This window comes from Anopheles arabiensis, chromosome 3 (genome assembly GCF_016920715.1).
Source record: "Anopheles arabiensis isolate DONGOLA chromosome 3, AaraD3, whole genome shotgun sequence".
Classification (NCBI taxonomy): domain Eukaryota; kingdom Metazoa; phylum Arthropoda; class Insecta; order Diptera; family Culicidae; genus Anopheles; species Anopheles arabiensis.
In genome coordinates this window covers 86,564,931-86,580,983 of record NC_053518.1, presented here as the reverse complement: position 1 = coordinate 86,580,983, position 16,053 = coordinate 86,564,931, and the positions used below count along the sequence as shown (strand labels likewise).

At 51.5% G+C, this 16,053-nt stretch overlaps 4 protein-coding genes across 4 annotated transcripts; 1 reads left to right on the top strand and 3 right to left on the bottom strand.

Moving 5' to 3' along the window:
- Positions 1-768: 768 nt before the first annotated feature.
- Positions 769-1,588, bottom strand: LOC120904180 (transmembrane protein 14 homolog). The gene is made up of 2 exons (XM_040314000.1): positions 1,369-1,588; positions 769-1,257 (listed from the first exon to the last, which is right to left on the bottom strand). Exons 1-2 carry the CDS (start codon positions 1,442-1,444, stop codon positions 995-997), a joined length of 339 nt encoding a protein of 112 aa, XP_040169934.1. The 5' UTR covers positions 1,445-1,588; the 3' UTR covers positions 769-994.
- A 121-nt stretch (positions 1,589-1,709) lies between these two features.
- Positions 1,710-7,822, bottom strand: LOC120902225 (palmitoyltransferase Hip14). Its single transcript, XM_040310793.1, has 5 exons — positions 7,771-7,822; positions 5,981-7,618; positions 5,740-5,902; positions 5,552-5,671; positions 1,710-4,695 (listed from the first exon to the last, which is right to left on the bottom strand). The coding sequence occupies exons 2-5, from the start codon at positions 7,199-7,201 to the stop codon at positions 4,334-4,336; spliced, it is 1,866 nt and encodes a 621-aa protein (XP_040166727.1). The 5' UTR covers positions 7,202-7,618; positions 7,771-7,822; the 3' UTR covers positions 1,710-4,333.
- A 1,267-nt stretch (positions 7,823-9,089) lies between these two features.
- LOC120902132 (DNA polymerase delta catalytic subunit) lies at positions 9,090-13,188 on the top strand. The gene is made up of 2 exons (XM_040310663.1): positions 9,090-9,426; positions 9,515-13,188. Exons 1-2 carry the CDS (start codon positions 9,356-9,358, stop codon positions 12,723-12,725), a joined length of 3,282 nt encoding a protein of 1,093 aa, XP_040166597.1. The 5' UTR covers positions 9,090-9,355; the 3' UTR covers positions 12,726-13,188.
- LOC120902133 (ADP-ribosylation factor-like protein 1) lies at positions 13,095-15,148 on the bottom strand. Its single transcript, XM_040310664.1, has 4 exons — positions 14,819-15,148; positions 14,444-14,660; positions 14,243-14,354; positions 13,095-14,153 (listed from the first exon to the last, which is right to left on the bottom strand). Exons 1-4 carry the CDS (start codon positions 14,820-14,822, stop codon positions 13,944-13,946), a joined length of 543 nt encoding a protein of 180 aa, XP_040166598.1. The 5' UTR covers positions 14,823-15,148; the 3' UTR covers positions 13,095-13,943.
- Positions 15,149-16,053: the final 905 nt, after the last annotated feature.

Genomic DNA, 16,053 nt, shown 5'->3' with positions numbered 1-16,053 from the left:
ACCCTTCCCCTTATCCTCTTTCCGACACCGCCTCAGAACCTACCATAATCACGTGCTGCCCTAATTTTTGTAAGGTTAGGAACGTAGGTAAGAAGTATTATTTAAGTATTTTAGAAGGTAGATAACTAAAAATGAATATGAATATGAATATTCTGTTCCAGACCTTGGTCAAGAAGATTACTCCTCGGCAGATGCTCCAAAAAACGGGACGATGATCTCGAGGTAGGAAATATCTTCCACTTTCTTTGCACAGTGTATTAACATTGGATATTGTTCAAGGACATTGAGCCTACCACTGATTCCTCAGTATATGGAGATTGTGCTAAAGGAGCTTGTTGAGCTGCTAGGGACCTATATATATAACGGACTTGAGCCATCGGTCGACTCGTGCCGTGAACAGAATGTGGCGCCATAACGCCCGGTCTTGTGCTGCAAATCTCCAACTGGAGACACCAATCCGGCGCAAGTCTGCTTCGAGTGATACAGGGGAAGGTATCTGAGGTGTTATCCCTCTGAGCTGAGCTTCTGACTTAGCTCCAGCAAGTGATCTACTCAGTACGTTATTGCTGGTTGATTCAGACGGACAGACATAGTCAATGCGGTTGATGACATTGGACAAGCGATTCCTGCTCTAATTGCGCCGCTCCCCGGATTCTGTCCCCGGATTCTGTGAGGTTTCTCATCACTCTGTTCACTTCTGTATCTATCCAACCGAGCTCAATTCGTTCTTTCGTGTTGTTTTTCCTTCTCTACCATCAAAAATGTACCTTAGCGTATGGAAACAATACTAGTACTTTTATTTTATCGCTATATTCCCATCACCGTGATTCGACGTTCTTGTCACTTTGCGCACGCTATCTTCCACGACCCACGGCACGACACAACCTTCGACCCCATTGGGCGCTGGGTGAAATATTGCATCAGTGCCGGCCCGTCCGACAGCGCCCGTTGCATAAATGCATAATTTAACGACCTCCTGCCCCGTACGCAATCTCTACTCTTGCTTGGCGCCAATCATCGGCAGATAGCGGTTGTGGTAGATAAGACCGCGGGCAAGCATTGCGCAGGACAGCACGCAGATCAGTCCCGGCGGCATGAACTTGCCCGAGCGGGCCCACCGCGACCCCATCATACCGGCCAGCACCAGGGCCGTGCCGATCTGCAGCAGGGGCCGGGGCGGCTCGTTCGACGACAGCAGCGCACCGTACCCGAGCAGTGCGCCGAAGGTAAGACCGGCTGCCAGCGAGGGGACGGAACCTGTACCACAAAACAAAAAAGGAGCAAAACAACAACAAACGTGGATGAAAATAAAGTCTTTCGGAGGATTGCGAAACATCTCCCCCCGACCGACCCTTCCACACAACAAACCTGCTTTCGCGTATCCGACAATGCCACCGGCGGCCACCGTTGCTGCGTAAGCGAATCCAAGAATATCGGCCGGCATTTTCACAGGTTAGAATTTGTTAAGCTTTACACACACAAAAAATCACTTGTTTTACGATGCGCAACTGCTGAGGGATCGTGTTTTTCGGGAGGTAGAAGACGGCATGTAAATAAACTTTCCGCACGATCCGGCTGTCACTAGCCGCGGCAAACGTCAACGTCAGCGGGACCGCGTTTGACAGCTGCCGAAGGGTGTGATTGGATTTGAATTGAACGCTTTCTTTCCGTTGCAAGCCCGTTGGCGTTGGCGATTCCTACGGATTATGTATTGTTTATCTACTGTTTATTATCTTTATTATCAATACATTATTGCCTGTGCTTTGTGGGTGTGCGAATAGAAGAATGGAACTCCAAGTTTTTTTGGTGGTTAACGTTTAGATACTCTATTCCTATATGTACGGCTATATTTTGTGTTTGCCTCTGCCTGGTTCGTATGTTCGCCTAAATGCACCATCGAGGCCCCCCTTCGGGCCCAGCATTTAATAAAGGGGAAATATTACACATACAATGGGGCCCGTTTTCTTTAAGGTGGCCTTATATGGTTTGTAACTGTTTTCCGATTGCTTAGGAGCTTTCTCCCATTCCTAACGATAGTGCGTGTGTGTGCGCGCGCGCTTGGCCAAACCGCGTGGTCGGAAGGGTGAGAATCGTTTTGCAAACACTCGTTCTGCTCCTCACTTTCCGCGGGGGCCACAAGGAACAATAAGAACAAGCGAGCTGGAAGAAGCGTTCAGTTAGTCCTAAATTGATGCTTTTTTGTTTTGTTTTGTTTCGTGTGTGTGTGTATTTGTTACTGGAAGAATTTACAGCTCTTCCGCCGCGCACTCGCTTAACCAGGTTTGACCACCCTACTGACTCTCTGATTCTGGTACCGACCGTGTGCCGGTAATAGTGTGCATGCCGTCCCCGTTCTGCACAGAGGATTTCTGCTGAAGAATGACTAGAATGTTTCAGAACGGAATACGATTGTGAAGGAATAGTTCGGTAATAGCGAGTGGGGTTAGATTAGCTAACGGTTGAAGTAAACCCTTACACTGTTGCGGAAAGCTTATCGTGCGGATTTGATAAACCAATCAATCAAACTGTGCTGACGATCGAAAGGGCCCAAAACAAAGCGGGATGAAATTTCACAAATGGAAAGACTTTTGCAAAAAGCTGAATAAACGACTAAGAACGATCTACAAAATCAACACTCTTCTACTCGCAAAAGGGACGGTGGTGTTTTCTCTCTGTGTATGTGTGTTTAATTCTTCTCCCTATAAGTTTACTCCCTGAATATAGTACTTCATTAGATAGCAGCTAACAGTTTAGCAAGGATACGAGATAGAGCTCACCGCAGCGTTGATTAGTTTGCATTTGTCCCTCCCCATTTTCGTCACCTCACTCCCGCCCAGTACTTCCACGCACACATATCGGGTTTTGCGGCACGAACAACGAAACGCCGACCCTCAGCACTGGCCAACAGTTTTCTTTATAACACTATCTACATGGATTTCGCTCTAGGTTAGGATAGTGAAATATACGTTTGGAAACACAACTAGCAACAACACTTATTGCTTGATTTTGGGCTGGATCGATAATGGTTTCATTTGTGACGGCGCTTAATGATGGCGCAAGGAGCACGAGCGATGAACAAAACGGAACCGTTTCTCTTCATATTTTTGTTTTGTTTTTTTTTACACACCGAGCACAATGGGAAACGGGATAGTTGGATGCAATCAATACACTTTACAATACAGTGCGTACGTGTCACTTGCTTATGTCTCTTAAAAGGATGCAAATGGTATGCAATACACACAGCGGCAATCGGTCAGCCGAGTGACCGAGATGCGTTTTGTGTCCTGTGACTTTACAAAGGTTCACTACAGGCTCGTTTCCACCGCGATCAATGGAATGAATTGTAATCTTTTGTTTCTGTACGCATAATACGCCCATCCTACTACGATCGACCGTTCTGTTTGGTGTGTATGGGGGTTTGTGTGTCTGACTTTTAAATGTTTCTTCATCTTGCCCTTAATCCTACACCCTACTCCTTCACAGTTTCAATATGTTTTGCTTCTTACATGCTAGTAATTTGTGTCTTTCATTTGTTCGTTTTCCTTCTCTTTTTTTGCCGAACACGTGCTCTAATTTTCCCTTTTTTGTCCCCGTTTGTATAGCGTACTTATTTCATCATCATTGGTATGGTTGGTGTGTCTGTGTGTGAACGGGGCATTGTTCTGTGCTTTATGTTTTTTTTCTATAAGCGTTTCCTGCCCACACTATTTGCTGCGTAATCTTCTTAACTCCCTATCTAAAGCCTTTCGGTTCTTGCGCACTCCCACACTCATGTTTAAAAAAAAACAGCACAGGAAAATGATTACCAAAATACTATAATTAATTCTACGATAGTGCGACCACCTGCTTGCCCTATCCCATCCGCCGTCTGCGTAAATAATGCACAAAACGAGGCGGAAAAATGCACCGACGAAAATGGACGAAACGGGGAAAGGAAAACTTTTAACTGCTTCGCTAAATCACCAACACACTTTCACCATCCAAACTCACTCAGCTATCACTGTTTTTTTGCGTAAAAAGCCAGAGAGAGAGAGGAGAATCGATGCAATCGATGGGTACTAGAGAATTTGCTCAACCGCCACCTTGGTTACCTTCACACTGCTGCACCACGGCCTTCGCCGGTCGCCTGCTGAACCATCAGTACAGTTTCGACTTGCTGCCACACTTTAGCATCGCGTTGATCGTTTCCGTCCGCAGCAGCGTGGCCAACTCGCGCTCCGCCGGGTTCCGGGCGGGCCGCCTGGTGCGGTTCCGGTTGCCGGTCGGCGGGCTCAACGGGCTGCTGTCCTGCTGCGTCTTCCTGTGCGTCCCCTTGCTCGCTGCCGACCCGAGCTCAGACGTACTGAAAGTTGTCGGGCCGCAGCAGTGGCTCGTGCTCGACGTGCTTGTCGAACTCGAAGAACTGCATCCAGTCGGTGCGCTGCGGCTGCACCAGCCCGAAGCAGCTGCACTCGAGAAAGTCGAACAGATTTTTCACCGGCCCACGGTTGAACGGGCTCTTGCCGCCCTTGGCCTGGAAGTGGCGGTAGCGGCCCCGGTTCAGCCGTTCGTTCGTCGTCATGCCCAGACAGACGACCTGGTAGCTCTGGCAGATGGTCAGCACGGTCACCCAGGACATGTGCAGCAGCGCGTTGCCCATCACCCAGCCGACCCACGGATTGCAGGAACCGATCGCTTGCAGTGCTGACCATAAACCTGAGGTGTAGAGGAAATATGTATTAGTTCAGTGGTGGGAACTCGGAAATAGACCTACTCGATTCCGATTCCGTGTTCGGAATCAATTCCGGAGCCGATTACGATGCTGGAATCGATTCCGATTACGGAGTTGACTTCGGAGTCGATTCCGGAGTTGACTCTGGAGCCGATTTCGATTCCGGAACCAATTCCTGAGGCATTTAAGGAGCCGATTCCGATTCGGAAGTTAATTCCGGAAAAAAAATCCGGAGCCGATTCCGGAACCCATTCCGGAGCCGATTCTGGAATTGATTCAGAATCAATTGCTGGATCGGAATCAGCTCCGAAATCAAAATCGGCTCTGGAATCGGAATCGAACAGGGAACCGCAATTTGCACCGGTAACGGAATTAAGTATGGATTCCAGAAATGGAATTAGCTCCGGAATGAGAATCAGTTCAAATAATCAAATAAAAGAATCAAATAAAAAGCCCCAGAAGCGAAATCAGTCCGGGAATCTCCATGAGAATGGATCGTTCACACGTAAATTTTGACTCTTTGCGATTATAAATACGTAGCATCATCGAATCCAAACGTTTCTTCTTATGGAGATGCAGAAACCGAATCCGATTTCGAACCCGATTCTGATTTCGGAGCTAATTCCGATTCCGGCGCCGAGTTCGATTCCGAAGCCAATTCCAATTCGTTTCCGATTCGGGTGCTAATTCCGGAGACGATTTCGGAACCCATTCTGCAGCCGATTCCGACCAAGGAACTGATTCCGGAATCGATTCCGACGAAAACTTCATCTTTTCCATCACTAAAATAATCATTTCTCCTTTTTTCCTTTGATTCTGTGCCCGAGACCCCCCCTTTACCCTCATCCATATTGATGGAGCACGTTTGCACGTAGAAATTGGAGCCGCCGTACAGCATCCAGCCGCACATGATCAGCAGCATCCACAGGAATCCCATAAAGTATTTGTGATTTTTCGCACCTGCAACGAAACGAATTACGTGTTACACAATGGTCGCAAGGGGAAGCGCAATGCGCTCCAATACACACCGATACAGTTGCCCACCCACGGGCAGTGATGGTCGAACCGGGCGACGCACCGATCGCACACGGAGCAGTGCTTCGAGCGTACCGGCCGCCGGACCAGACAGGCGGAGCAGAAAGCCGACGGTTCAAATCCGCTTGCACCACGCTCTGAAAGTTCAATGATGGTCTGGAAATGAAAAGAAAAGACAAACAAACCATTAATTGCCTATTTTTCGTACAATAAACCCTTCTTTTCCCAACGCACCCTAAACCGCTGCTCTTGTGTCGGCTGGATGACGCCCGGGTTGCCGCGCCACGACTTGAGAAAGCACACCCACAGCCCTGCACTGCACGCGAGGAACGCCAGCGAGGCGAGAAACGAAACCGTCGGCGCAATGTACGTCAGCCAGGTGACGTAGAACCACAGCTTCGTCGCCATGTAGACGCTCAGCGGCAGCAGCGCCATCAGATTCTCGTCGAACAGGTGCTGCCCGATCGTGTACGCCACGCTGTACAGGCAGGCGAGCAGGAATATTTTGATGATGATCTGCGTGTCGGCACAGAACACCAGCCCGACCAGGTAGAAGACGAGGAACGGCGTCGCGATCATGCTCCACCAGCGGAACCGCTTGTCGAGCGTCATGCGGACGAGCGGGTTGCGCCGGTGCGACTGCTGCGTGGCCTCCCGGATCCGGTCCGACACCTTCGTGCCGATCCAGATCGAGCCCAGGTGCGGCTGCAGCATCGTGAGCGGCGTGTCTCCCCGCAGGTTCGGCACCTCCATGTTCGCCTTGCCCTTCAGGACCAGCGTGCTGATGGCGGTCGCGTTGCGCGCCAGTATCGCCCAGTGCAGCGCCGTATTGCCGTGCGTGTGATCGGCCAGGCTTGGATTGGCGCCGAGCGTCAGCAGCAACCGGACCGGATCGAGGGCGGATATCTTCCACGCCGCCCACATCAGCGCCGTCATGCCGCCCCGGTCCTGCAGGTCCGGATTGACGCCCCGCGCTATGAAGTACGCCACCAGCGCCGTGTGGCCGAACTGTGCCGCCAGATGGATGCAGGAGCAGCCCTCCGCGTCGCGCAGGCTAGGGTCGGCACCGGCCGCCAGCAGCAGCACGACCGCCCCCAGATGGCCCTGCCGGGTGGCCCAGTGCAGCGGGGTCGCGTTCAGCTCGCCGCCCACCGCATCCACTATCGCGCCCTTGTCGAGAAAGTACTTGATGATGTCCTTGCGATTGTTGATGGCGGCCCAGTGCAGCAGCGTGACCGTTTCGCTGTCCGGCTGGTTCACATCCCAGCCCGCCTCGATCAGCTCCTTCACGCGCGCTATCGCCCCGTACTGGGTGGCCTTCACGATATCGAACCCGCTGTAGTCGTGCTCGACCGGGGCGACGGCCGTCTCGTGCGTGATCAGCCCGTCCCGGTCGTGGCGCTCCGGCTCGGAGCAACCGCCGGCGGCCGCCGCAGTGCAAGCGCTTTGGTACATGCTTCCACTCGCTTTAGGCGGTGGCGTGTTTTGGAGCCAAACGGAGCCCCTCCCGAGTCCACCCCGTACGTTGCAGTCCGGCCCACAGGGGAAGATGCTCTCTTTCTCTCTCTCGCTCTACCTATCGATGTTTGGGGATTAATCTAATCTCAGGCGGAAGGGCGCCCTAATTTATTTTCACGCTTGGCGTACTGTGGAAACCGCGCGATTAGATTCCGCACTGCACTGAACCGGAAAATGATATGTTCGTCCCAACACAACACAAGGGTTCGTCCTCTTCCTGCTGCTCCCCCGCAGTTCGAGGGTTGTTATCGCACGGAAGGATCACTTTTCGCGGCGGCCCCTCACTAATGTTCCGAAATTAAATTCATTCATCGCACTTTTTATCAATCCGCAGGTTTCGATTTTTTTCATCCTCTTCGTTATTGTGACAGTGGTGACAGTTGTGACAAGTTTGTGTTTTTTTCATTTGGGAAAGAAAAAGAAATAAAATGCAAGAGATTGATAAAAAGCAGCGGTTGGAACATCGCGTGGATGACAACAATATGCATGTTCTAAAGATTCCTTACCATTTTGTATAACAAATTCTACTTAAATTCCTGCACTATTTCGTCTGCTTAATTCCTACGCTGAATTTCTACGCTGGATTCCTACACTATTTCTACTCCGCACATTTACCACCGACAAACCGACGTGACACTTCGAACAAAATGAGCTTCAAAAGTTGTCTCCTTATTTCAAATGAAAATACGTTAAACACTAGCGCCATCTCTATAATGATTCGCTTACTACACTGACACAGAGAAGAAACTGCTAAATCCCCTTTTTGTTTTTCTTCGCAAATTCCAATGCGTATTGTTTTATGTACTTCTGACATCTTTTGCATTGATTTGGAAACTTATAAAATGATTTTCCTGGGTGTTTTGTCCAAGAATTCTCACAAAATCTTGCCTCACACTTCCTTCGCAATTTGTATTTAGAAAAGTTGTTTACATCGAAGCAGCAGTGAACAGAGCTTACTTTGACAGAAGTGATCGCCTCACTGGTAAATGACAGTACTTTCGTGTGGGACACTTTTGTAACGCCAGTTTCACGTCGGTTTGTCGGTGCATTTACTACCGGGTATGGTTTGTTGACTGGAACTGGAACTGGTTCAAGTATCGTTCCAAATAAGAATCCGGAACAGTTCCTGGTTCAGGTACTGTACCAGGAAGTAAATGAATTCGCGAGCTATTTTTGGATCGGTTTTGGGTTCTTAATCGGTTCCAGGGTAGCAATGGGTTCATGATTGGGTCCAGGACCGAGATGAACTCATGATAGGATCCAGGACCGATATGGGGCCATGATAAGGCTTCCAGGGCACTTATGGGTTTATGATAGGTTCTAGCACCGGTATGCATTCATGATTGGTTCTAGGGCTGGTATGGGTTCATGATTGGTTCCAGGGCCAGGACAGGTTCATGATAGGTCCCAGAGCAGGTATGGGTTCATGATCGGTTCCAGGGCCGCAATGGGCTCATGATAGGTTCCCAGACCTGAATGGGCCTATGATCAGTTTATGGTGTTAGGTCTCTTCAGGGGTCGTCACATGTACTTCATTTTAATTAATAACTGAGGCCTTTTGTTTCGGCGTACTTTGCAAAGTGAAGAAGATCTTTGAAATTTAGATGTGCAGCCCTCTAACCTTGTGAAATTAACTAGATTTTTTATAAAACTGACTTTTAACCAAAATCAAAGCAAAACATAATCTTCCGCTATTTTCCCAAATAATAAATACAAAAAATAATTGCGCGATTTGTAAAATATCCAAAACTTGTGCAACTTTTTTTAACACTCAAAGAGGCAGCAAAACAACCCACCGACAGCTGTCACACTCCGTTTCGATGACAATTCGATCGCGCGGAAAATACAACCCAAGCCCGCGCCGGTGTGTATGTGGGTCGTTGGATAAATATACGTTGTGTGGTTAAATTGTTGTAACCGTCGGCATTAATCAAGTAATTTCCTGTATCATTGCCGACCAGAGGCTGTCGGTTTGTGTTTTGTTTCGATTTTTTTTATTGAACCGTCGCGGTTGCTGCTGAAGTTCCTCGAACGTTGTGACTCGCAAGTCGGTGTGCTTCCGCATACTGTCTATGTCCCTCTGCCGCCGAAATGAACACCAAACGCAAACCATTCACCAAACCCAACGAAGCGGCATCGTCCAGTGGGCCGAAAAAGTTCCGGTAAGCATCAAACAGTCGATATTTCCACTTCGTTTTCACGTACACAACATAAAACTAACGTGCGCTTAACCTCTCTTGCCAACACAAGCGGTGGCGATGACGAGGAGGAAGAGTTCGAAAGCTACTTCGAGGCCGAGCTGGCCAACCTGGACGACGATGCCGACACGGCCCGCATCGGGCTGGGACCGGAGAGCGAAAACACCTGCGCGAAGTGGAGCCGCCCGGCACCGGCCCCGCTCGATCCGGCCAGGGATGCGCTCGTGTTCCAGCAGATCGACATCGACAACTACATCGGCCAGCCGATGGCCGGTATGCCCGGGGCACAGGTCGGTCCCGTGCCGGTGATGCGCATGTTCGGCGTAACGATGGAGGGCAACTCGGTGTGTGCGCACGTGCACGGCTTCCTACCCTACCTGTACGTGGCGGCGCCGCGCGGCTTCAGCAAGGCCCACCTGCAGGAGTTCCGGGCCGCCCTGGACAAGGCCGTCCTGCACGATATGCGCACGAACAAGGACAACGTGCAGGAGGCGGTGCTGGAGGTGGAGCTGGTCGAGCGGCAATCGATCATGGGCTACAACGGGGAGGATCTGTTCACGTTCATCCGCGTGACGGTGGCGCTGCCGAAGCTGCTGGCCGCCGTCAAGCGGCTGCTGGAGCGCGAGCAGCTGATGCCGTCGATGGACTTCCAGGACTGCCGGGTGTACGAGAGCAACATCGACTTCGACATCCGGTTCATGGTGGACACGGGGGTGGTCGGGTGCAGCTGGATCGAGCTGCCGGCGGGCAGCTGGACCGCACGGCGCAAGGGCGTCCAGCCCGTGCCGGAAACGCGCTGCCAGCTCGAGGTGGACGTTGCGTTCAACGCGTTCGTCGCGCACGATCCCGAGGGCGAGTGGGCCAAGGTGGCCCCGTTCCGCATCCTCAGCTTCGACATTGAGTGTGCGGGGCGGAAGGGCATCTTTCCCGAGCCGCAGCACGATCCGGTCATCCAGATCGCGAACATGGTGATCCGGCAGGGCGAACAGGAACCGTTCCTGCGCAACGTGTTCACGCTGAACACGTGCGCCCCGATCGTGGGGGCGCAGGTGCTGAGCCACAAGACGGAGCAGGAGCTGCTGGACCGGTGGGCGTGCTTTGTGCGCGAGCTCGACCCGGACATACTGACCGGGTACAACATCAACAACTTCGACGTGCCGTACCTGCTGAACCGCGCGAACCATCTGAAGGTGCGCAACTTTGAGTACCTGGGGCGCGTCACCAACATCCGGTCGGTGATCAAGGACACGGTGATACAGTCGAAGCAGATGGGGCGACGGGAGAACAAGTTCGTGAACTTCGAGGGCCGCGTACCGTTCGATCTGCTGTTTGTGCTGCTGCGCGACTACAAGCTGCGCTCGTACACGCTGAACGCGGTCAGCTACCACTTCCTGCAGGAGCAGAAGGAGGACGTGCATCACAGCATCATTACGGATCTGCAGAACGAGAGCGAGCAGACGCGGCGCCGGCTCGCGATGTACTGCCTGAAGGATGCGTACCTGCCGCTGCGCCTGCTGAACAAGCTGATGTGCATCGTGAACTACATGGAGATGGCGCGCGTGACGGGCGTACCGCTGGCCTGTCTGCTGACGCGCGGCCAGCAGATCAAGGTGATGAGCCAGCTGCTGCGCAAGTCGCGGGTCGCCGGCTACCTGATCCCGTCGTACCAGAGCTCCGGCTCGGAGGAGCAGTACGAGGGCGCGACCGTGATCGAGCCGAAGCGCGGCTACTACGCCAATCCCATCTCGACGCTTGACTTTGCCTCGCTGTACCCGAGCATCATGATGGCGCACAACCTCTGCTACACCACGCTGGTGCAGCCGAACATGAAGGACAAGCTGGGCCTGAGCCCGGACCAGCTAACGCACACGCCCGCCAACAACGTGTTCGTGAAGGCGTCGGTCCGGAAAGGCATCCTGCCGGAAATTCTCGAATCTCTCCTGGCGGCGCGCAAGCGCGCCAAAGCCGACCTGAAGGTGGAAACGGACCCGTTCAAGCGGAGCGTGCTGGACGGTCGCCAGCTGGCGCTGAAAATCTCCGCCAACTCCGTGTACGGCTTCACCGGCGCGCAGGTCGGCAAGCTGCCCTGCCTGGAAATTTCCGGCTCCGTCACGGCGTACGGTCGCACGATGATCGAGCAGACGAAGCAGGAGGTCGAGCAGCGGTACACGGTGGAGCACGGGTACGAGAACGATGCGGTCGTCATCTACGGCGACACCGACTCGGTGATGGTGAACTTTGGCGTGAAGACGCTCGAGCGCAGCATGGAGCTCGGCAAGGAGGCGGCCGACTACGTGAGCGCCAAGTTCGTCAAGCCGATCAAGCTCGAGTTCGAGAAGGTGTACTATCCGTACCTGCTGATCAACAAGAAGCGGTACGCCGGCCTGTACTTTACCCGCCCCGACCGGTACGACAAGATGGACTGCAAGGGCATCGAGACGGTGCGGCGCGACAACTCGCCGCTGGTGGCGAACCTGATGAACAGCTGCCTGCAGAAGCTGCTGATCGAGCGCAACCCGGACGGGGCGATCGAGTACGCGAAGCAAACGATCGCCGACCTGCTGTGCAACCGGATCGACATCTCGCAGCTGGTCATCACGAAGGAGCTGGCGAAGAGCGACTACGCCGCCAAGCAGGCGCACGTCGAGCTGGCGAACAAGATGAAGAAGCGCGACCCGGGCAACGCGCCCAAGCTGGGCGACCGGGTGCCGTACGTGCTGATAGCGGCGGCGAAAAACACGCCCGCCTACATGAAGGCGGAGGATCCGATCTACGTGCTGGAGAACTGTGTGCCGATCGACGCGAACTACTATCTCGAGAATCAGCTGTCCAAACCGTTGCTGCGCATTTTTGAGCCGATACTGGGCGAGAAGGCGGAATCGATCCTGCTGCGGGGCGATCACACGCGAACGCGGGCGGTGGTCACGTCGAAGGTGGGTGCGCTCGCGGCGTTTACGAAGAAGCGTGACGCTTGCCTGGGCTGCAAGGCACTGCTGGCCGTTGGGCAGGAGGGGAAAGCGCTGTGCCCGCACTGCACACCGAACGAGGCGTCACTGTATCAGGGCGAGCTGGCGGCCCAGCGTACGCTCGAGGAACGATTCTGTCGGCTGTGGACGGAGTGCCAGCGGTGCCAGGGGTCGCTGCACGAGGAGGTCATCTGTACGAGCCGCGATTGTCCGATATTTTACATGCGCACCAAGATCAAGATGGAGCTGGAGACGCAGGAGAAGCGGGTGGCTCGGTTCGGTGTACCGGCCTGGTAAAGATCTGAAGTGTTCGGGGGTTTAACAAAACATGTGTTCTTCTTCCCCCACATCTAAGCTATTAGATTAGTATCGATTAATAGGGTTTTCCAGGAGTTCTCATAACTGTGGGACACTTTATTGATTTTTCTTATGTGAAATGAACTTTATGTAATGGGAATTGGACTCTATAGCATCCTTGCTGGACAAATCCAACAGGAATTTCCAATGAGAAGTGCCATAGAGTCGAATTTCCATCATATGAAGTTCACTTCCCATTAGAAAGAGTCAGGGAAGTGTCTCACAAATATGAGAACCCTTGGAAAACACTGTAAGGCTATCGTTCGTTCGTTTGTTTGTTCAGCAGAAACGCAACTCCTGTTTCCAGCATTCACTTGTGAACTTAAATCCGTCTTGTATAATATTTGTTTAATGGTACATACTTTTTCTTTTTAAATATAAAATTAATGCTTTTCAATCTAAACGCGCGCGCGCGCTCATTTTCGTTCCGTTGTCCGTTCCGCTGCTGCCACCACCGTTAAACGCCGATTTTTGCCAATTCTAATGACTGACTGTGACTGGAAGGGGAGCAAAGGAAACTGGCAAATGGTGCTGATCCGGGATCGTCGTCCGGTAAAAGCATATTGCAAGAATGGTCTGAAGAGCAAGCGGCGATGATGCGCCTACTCCATTGTGAAGCGAACCGTGTTGCGCATATAAAGCGGGGATTTGCCCTCGCCTGTTGCTAGGGGAAACGAACAGGAAAGCATATTAACACCCAGCAGCATGGGACAAAAGGAAAGCTTTTTTCGTGGGTGTGTGTGGCTTGGAAAGCAATCGGTTGGGCTGTCCCATCTCTCGGTAATGTATATATGTATGCCATAGCGCGTATCTAATGTGTTTGTCGCGCATCGCGTCGTCTAAAGTAATCTTGCATAGAAAGGGATCCGAAGGTCGCTGGAAGGGGGCAAAGTGTAATAACCCCCAATCTCTAATCTACAACAGAAATTGCGCACTGCATCTTGCTCACGAAAAACTTACGAGCTACACACATCGTTCACACGCCGCACGCCACGAGGCCGTTGATGGCGAAACGCACCATCCTGCAGCGAACCGGCAGCGTCAGTGGGCAGGTAAGAATGATAATAGAGGGGAAGTGAAAGGAAACAGGGGGTTTGGGTAGCGTTTGGGGCGGAGGAAAAAATGGGAAAAAACGGGGTCCAGCTGCTGTTGCCGGAGCTATTTCCGCGCCTGTAACGCGTTCGACAGCCAGTCCATCGCCTGGTCGAGGCCTTCCCCTTTGGTGGCGGATGTTTTGAATATTTGGAACGTTCGGTTTTTCAGCGCTTCCAGCCCGAGCGCTTGGTGCACCTCCGCCACGCTCATGCACCCCTCCATGTCCTGCTTGTTGGCCAGCACGACCAGTATTGCTCCGGCAAGTTCGTCTTCCTGTAGAGTGGTTGGGGTGCAGGGAAAGGTGTGAAGAAAAAGTGTCCATTTCGGGCCTGGTGCAAAGGCTCTCGCCGTCCCGCACTTACCCTTAACATGTAGAGTAGCTCATCTTTTGATATGCCTATCCTATCCTTATCGGCGGAATCCACCACATAGATGATGGCGTCTGTGTTGCTGTAATAACAACGCCAATAGGGTCTAAAAGCGAAACAAAACAAAAAAACGTAAAATCGCCGTGTAAAATCCCATTTCCCTGCTTCGTGGCACCGCTTTTTACGCCCGCTTACCGTATGCTGGTCTGTCCGCCGAGGTCCCACACTTGGAATTTAAGGTTTTTGTACGTCACCTGCTCCACGTTGAAGCCGATCGTCGGTATTGTGGTCACGACCTCGCCCACCTGCAGCCGGTACAGTATCGTCGTCTTGCCGGCGCCGTCCAGCCCGAGTATCAGTATCCGCATCTCCCGGCTCCCCAGCAACCCCCGGAAGTAGCTGAACAGTCCGCCTGGCGGTTGGGAAAGTAAAGTGAGGGAAAGCGTCAACAAAACATGCCACAGAGGGAGCACAATATTGGGTCCACCATTGCACGGCGGGTGGGTGGAAACCTTATCAGACACCAGCATTCCCCCTCTCCCAGCCAACCAGCCACCGTGTCAGACGTACCCATTCTTAGCACTGCTGCTGCTGCTGCTGCTGCTGCTGTGTTTTTGTGCACACGTACGGTGTCAACACAGGACAACCGCAACCGCAAGGTGTAAGGGAGGAGGCAAGTAGGTGTCTCGGCACTTTCACAGCCCTGCTGCTCGATTGGGACCCAGTGGAAAACGATTCTTCAGCCTACAGTCTGTTACACGGTGCGGCACCCCTCAAAATGGTCCACAAAACACGCACGGGAATACACTACAAAAAAAAACCCGGACGGGTCAGACACAAATTTGCTGGCGAAAAAAAAAGTCTCATCCCCATACTTGACATCTGTACCTGTTTGACGTGTAAATGTCAGAGTTGCGGGCGCTGTCAAAACAGTTCGCGATGACAGTGGTGGCACCGGTGGTCATTTTGTTCTGGGAATCATTTTCTCAACACTCAACAGAAAATCTATTAAATTGTAAATTACAGAAAAAAGCAGTTTAAATCATTGAAGCCTGTGCATATTTAAAGCATTATAATTTTTAAAATATTTGCTGTATTATTATAGAGGTGTGTCAAATGAATCAGAACCACATAGTTCATTCAATTCACGTAAAAAAAAATGAATGAACTGGTCCCAAAGGAAAGTGTGATAGGATTATTTTGATACAACAAAACTAAGAAAAAAAATCCAATCGAAATGCCCACCTCTATTACAGACGCCCAGGTGGGAGCAGGTCCAAGTCCAGGCTAGTTTCGGGATCAGAACCAGGTGATAAAAGGTTCGGCATCAGGAGATGTGCTAGCATCGAGATAGGTTTTGGTCAGTTACTGGGATCACAAATAACATGGGATCAGTTCCAGGACCGGTGTGGGTTCAAGACCCGTTCCAAGACTGGTAGGAATAGGTATCAGTTCCTGGTTTAGGTTGAGATTCAATTGGAATCAGGAATGGAATGGGGCTAAATCAGTCCCGGGACCAATAAGTATTCAGGATCAGTCCCGAAATTAGTGTGGGTTAAACATTTGTTTTGGGTTGCCTGAATCTTTCGTTGAGATTCATTCATATGAATCTTCAGTGATGAGTGATTCGAGTCTCCAAGGATTCATAAATCTCGAAAGATTAATGAATCTCTAAGGATTCATGAATCTGGAATAAATGATATCCTTCGCGATTAATGAATCTCAAAGGACAAATGAATCTTCAAAGAATCATGAATCAAAAAGATTCATAAATCCATTCAAATTAATATATATCAAAGGATTCA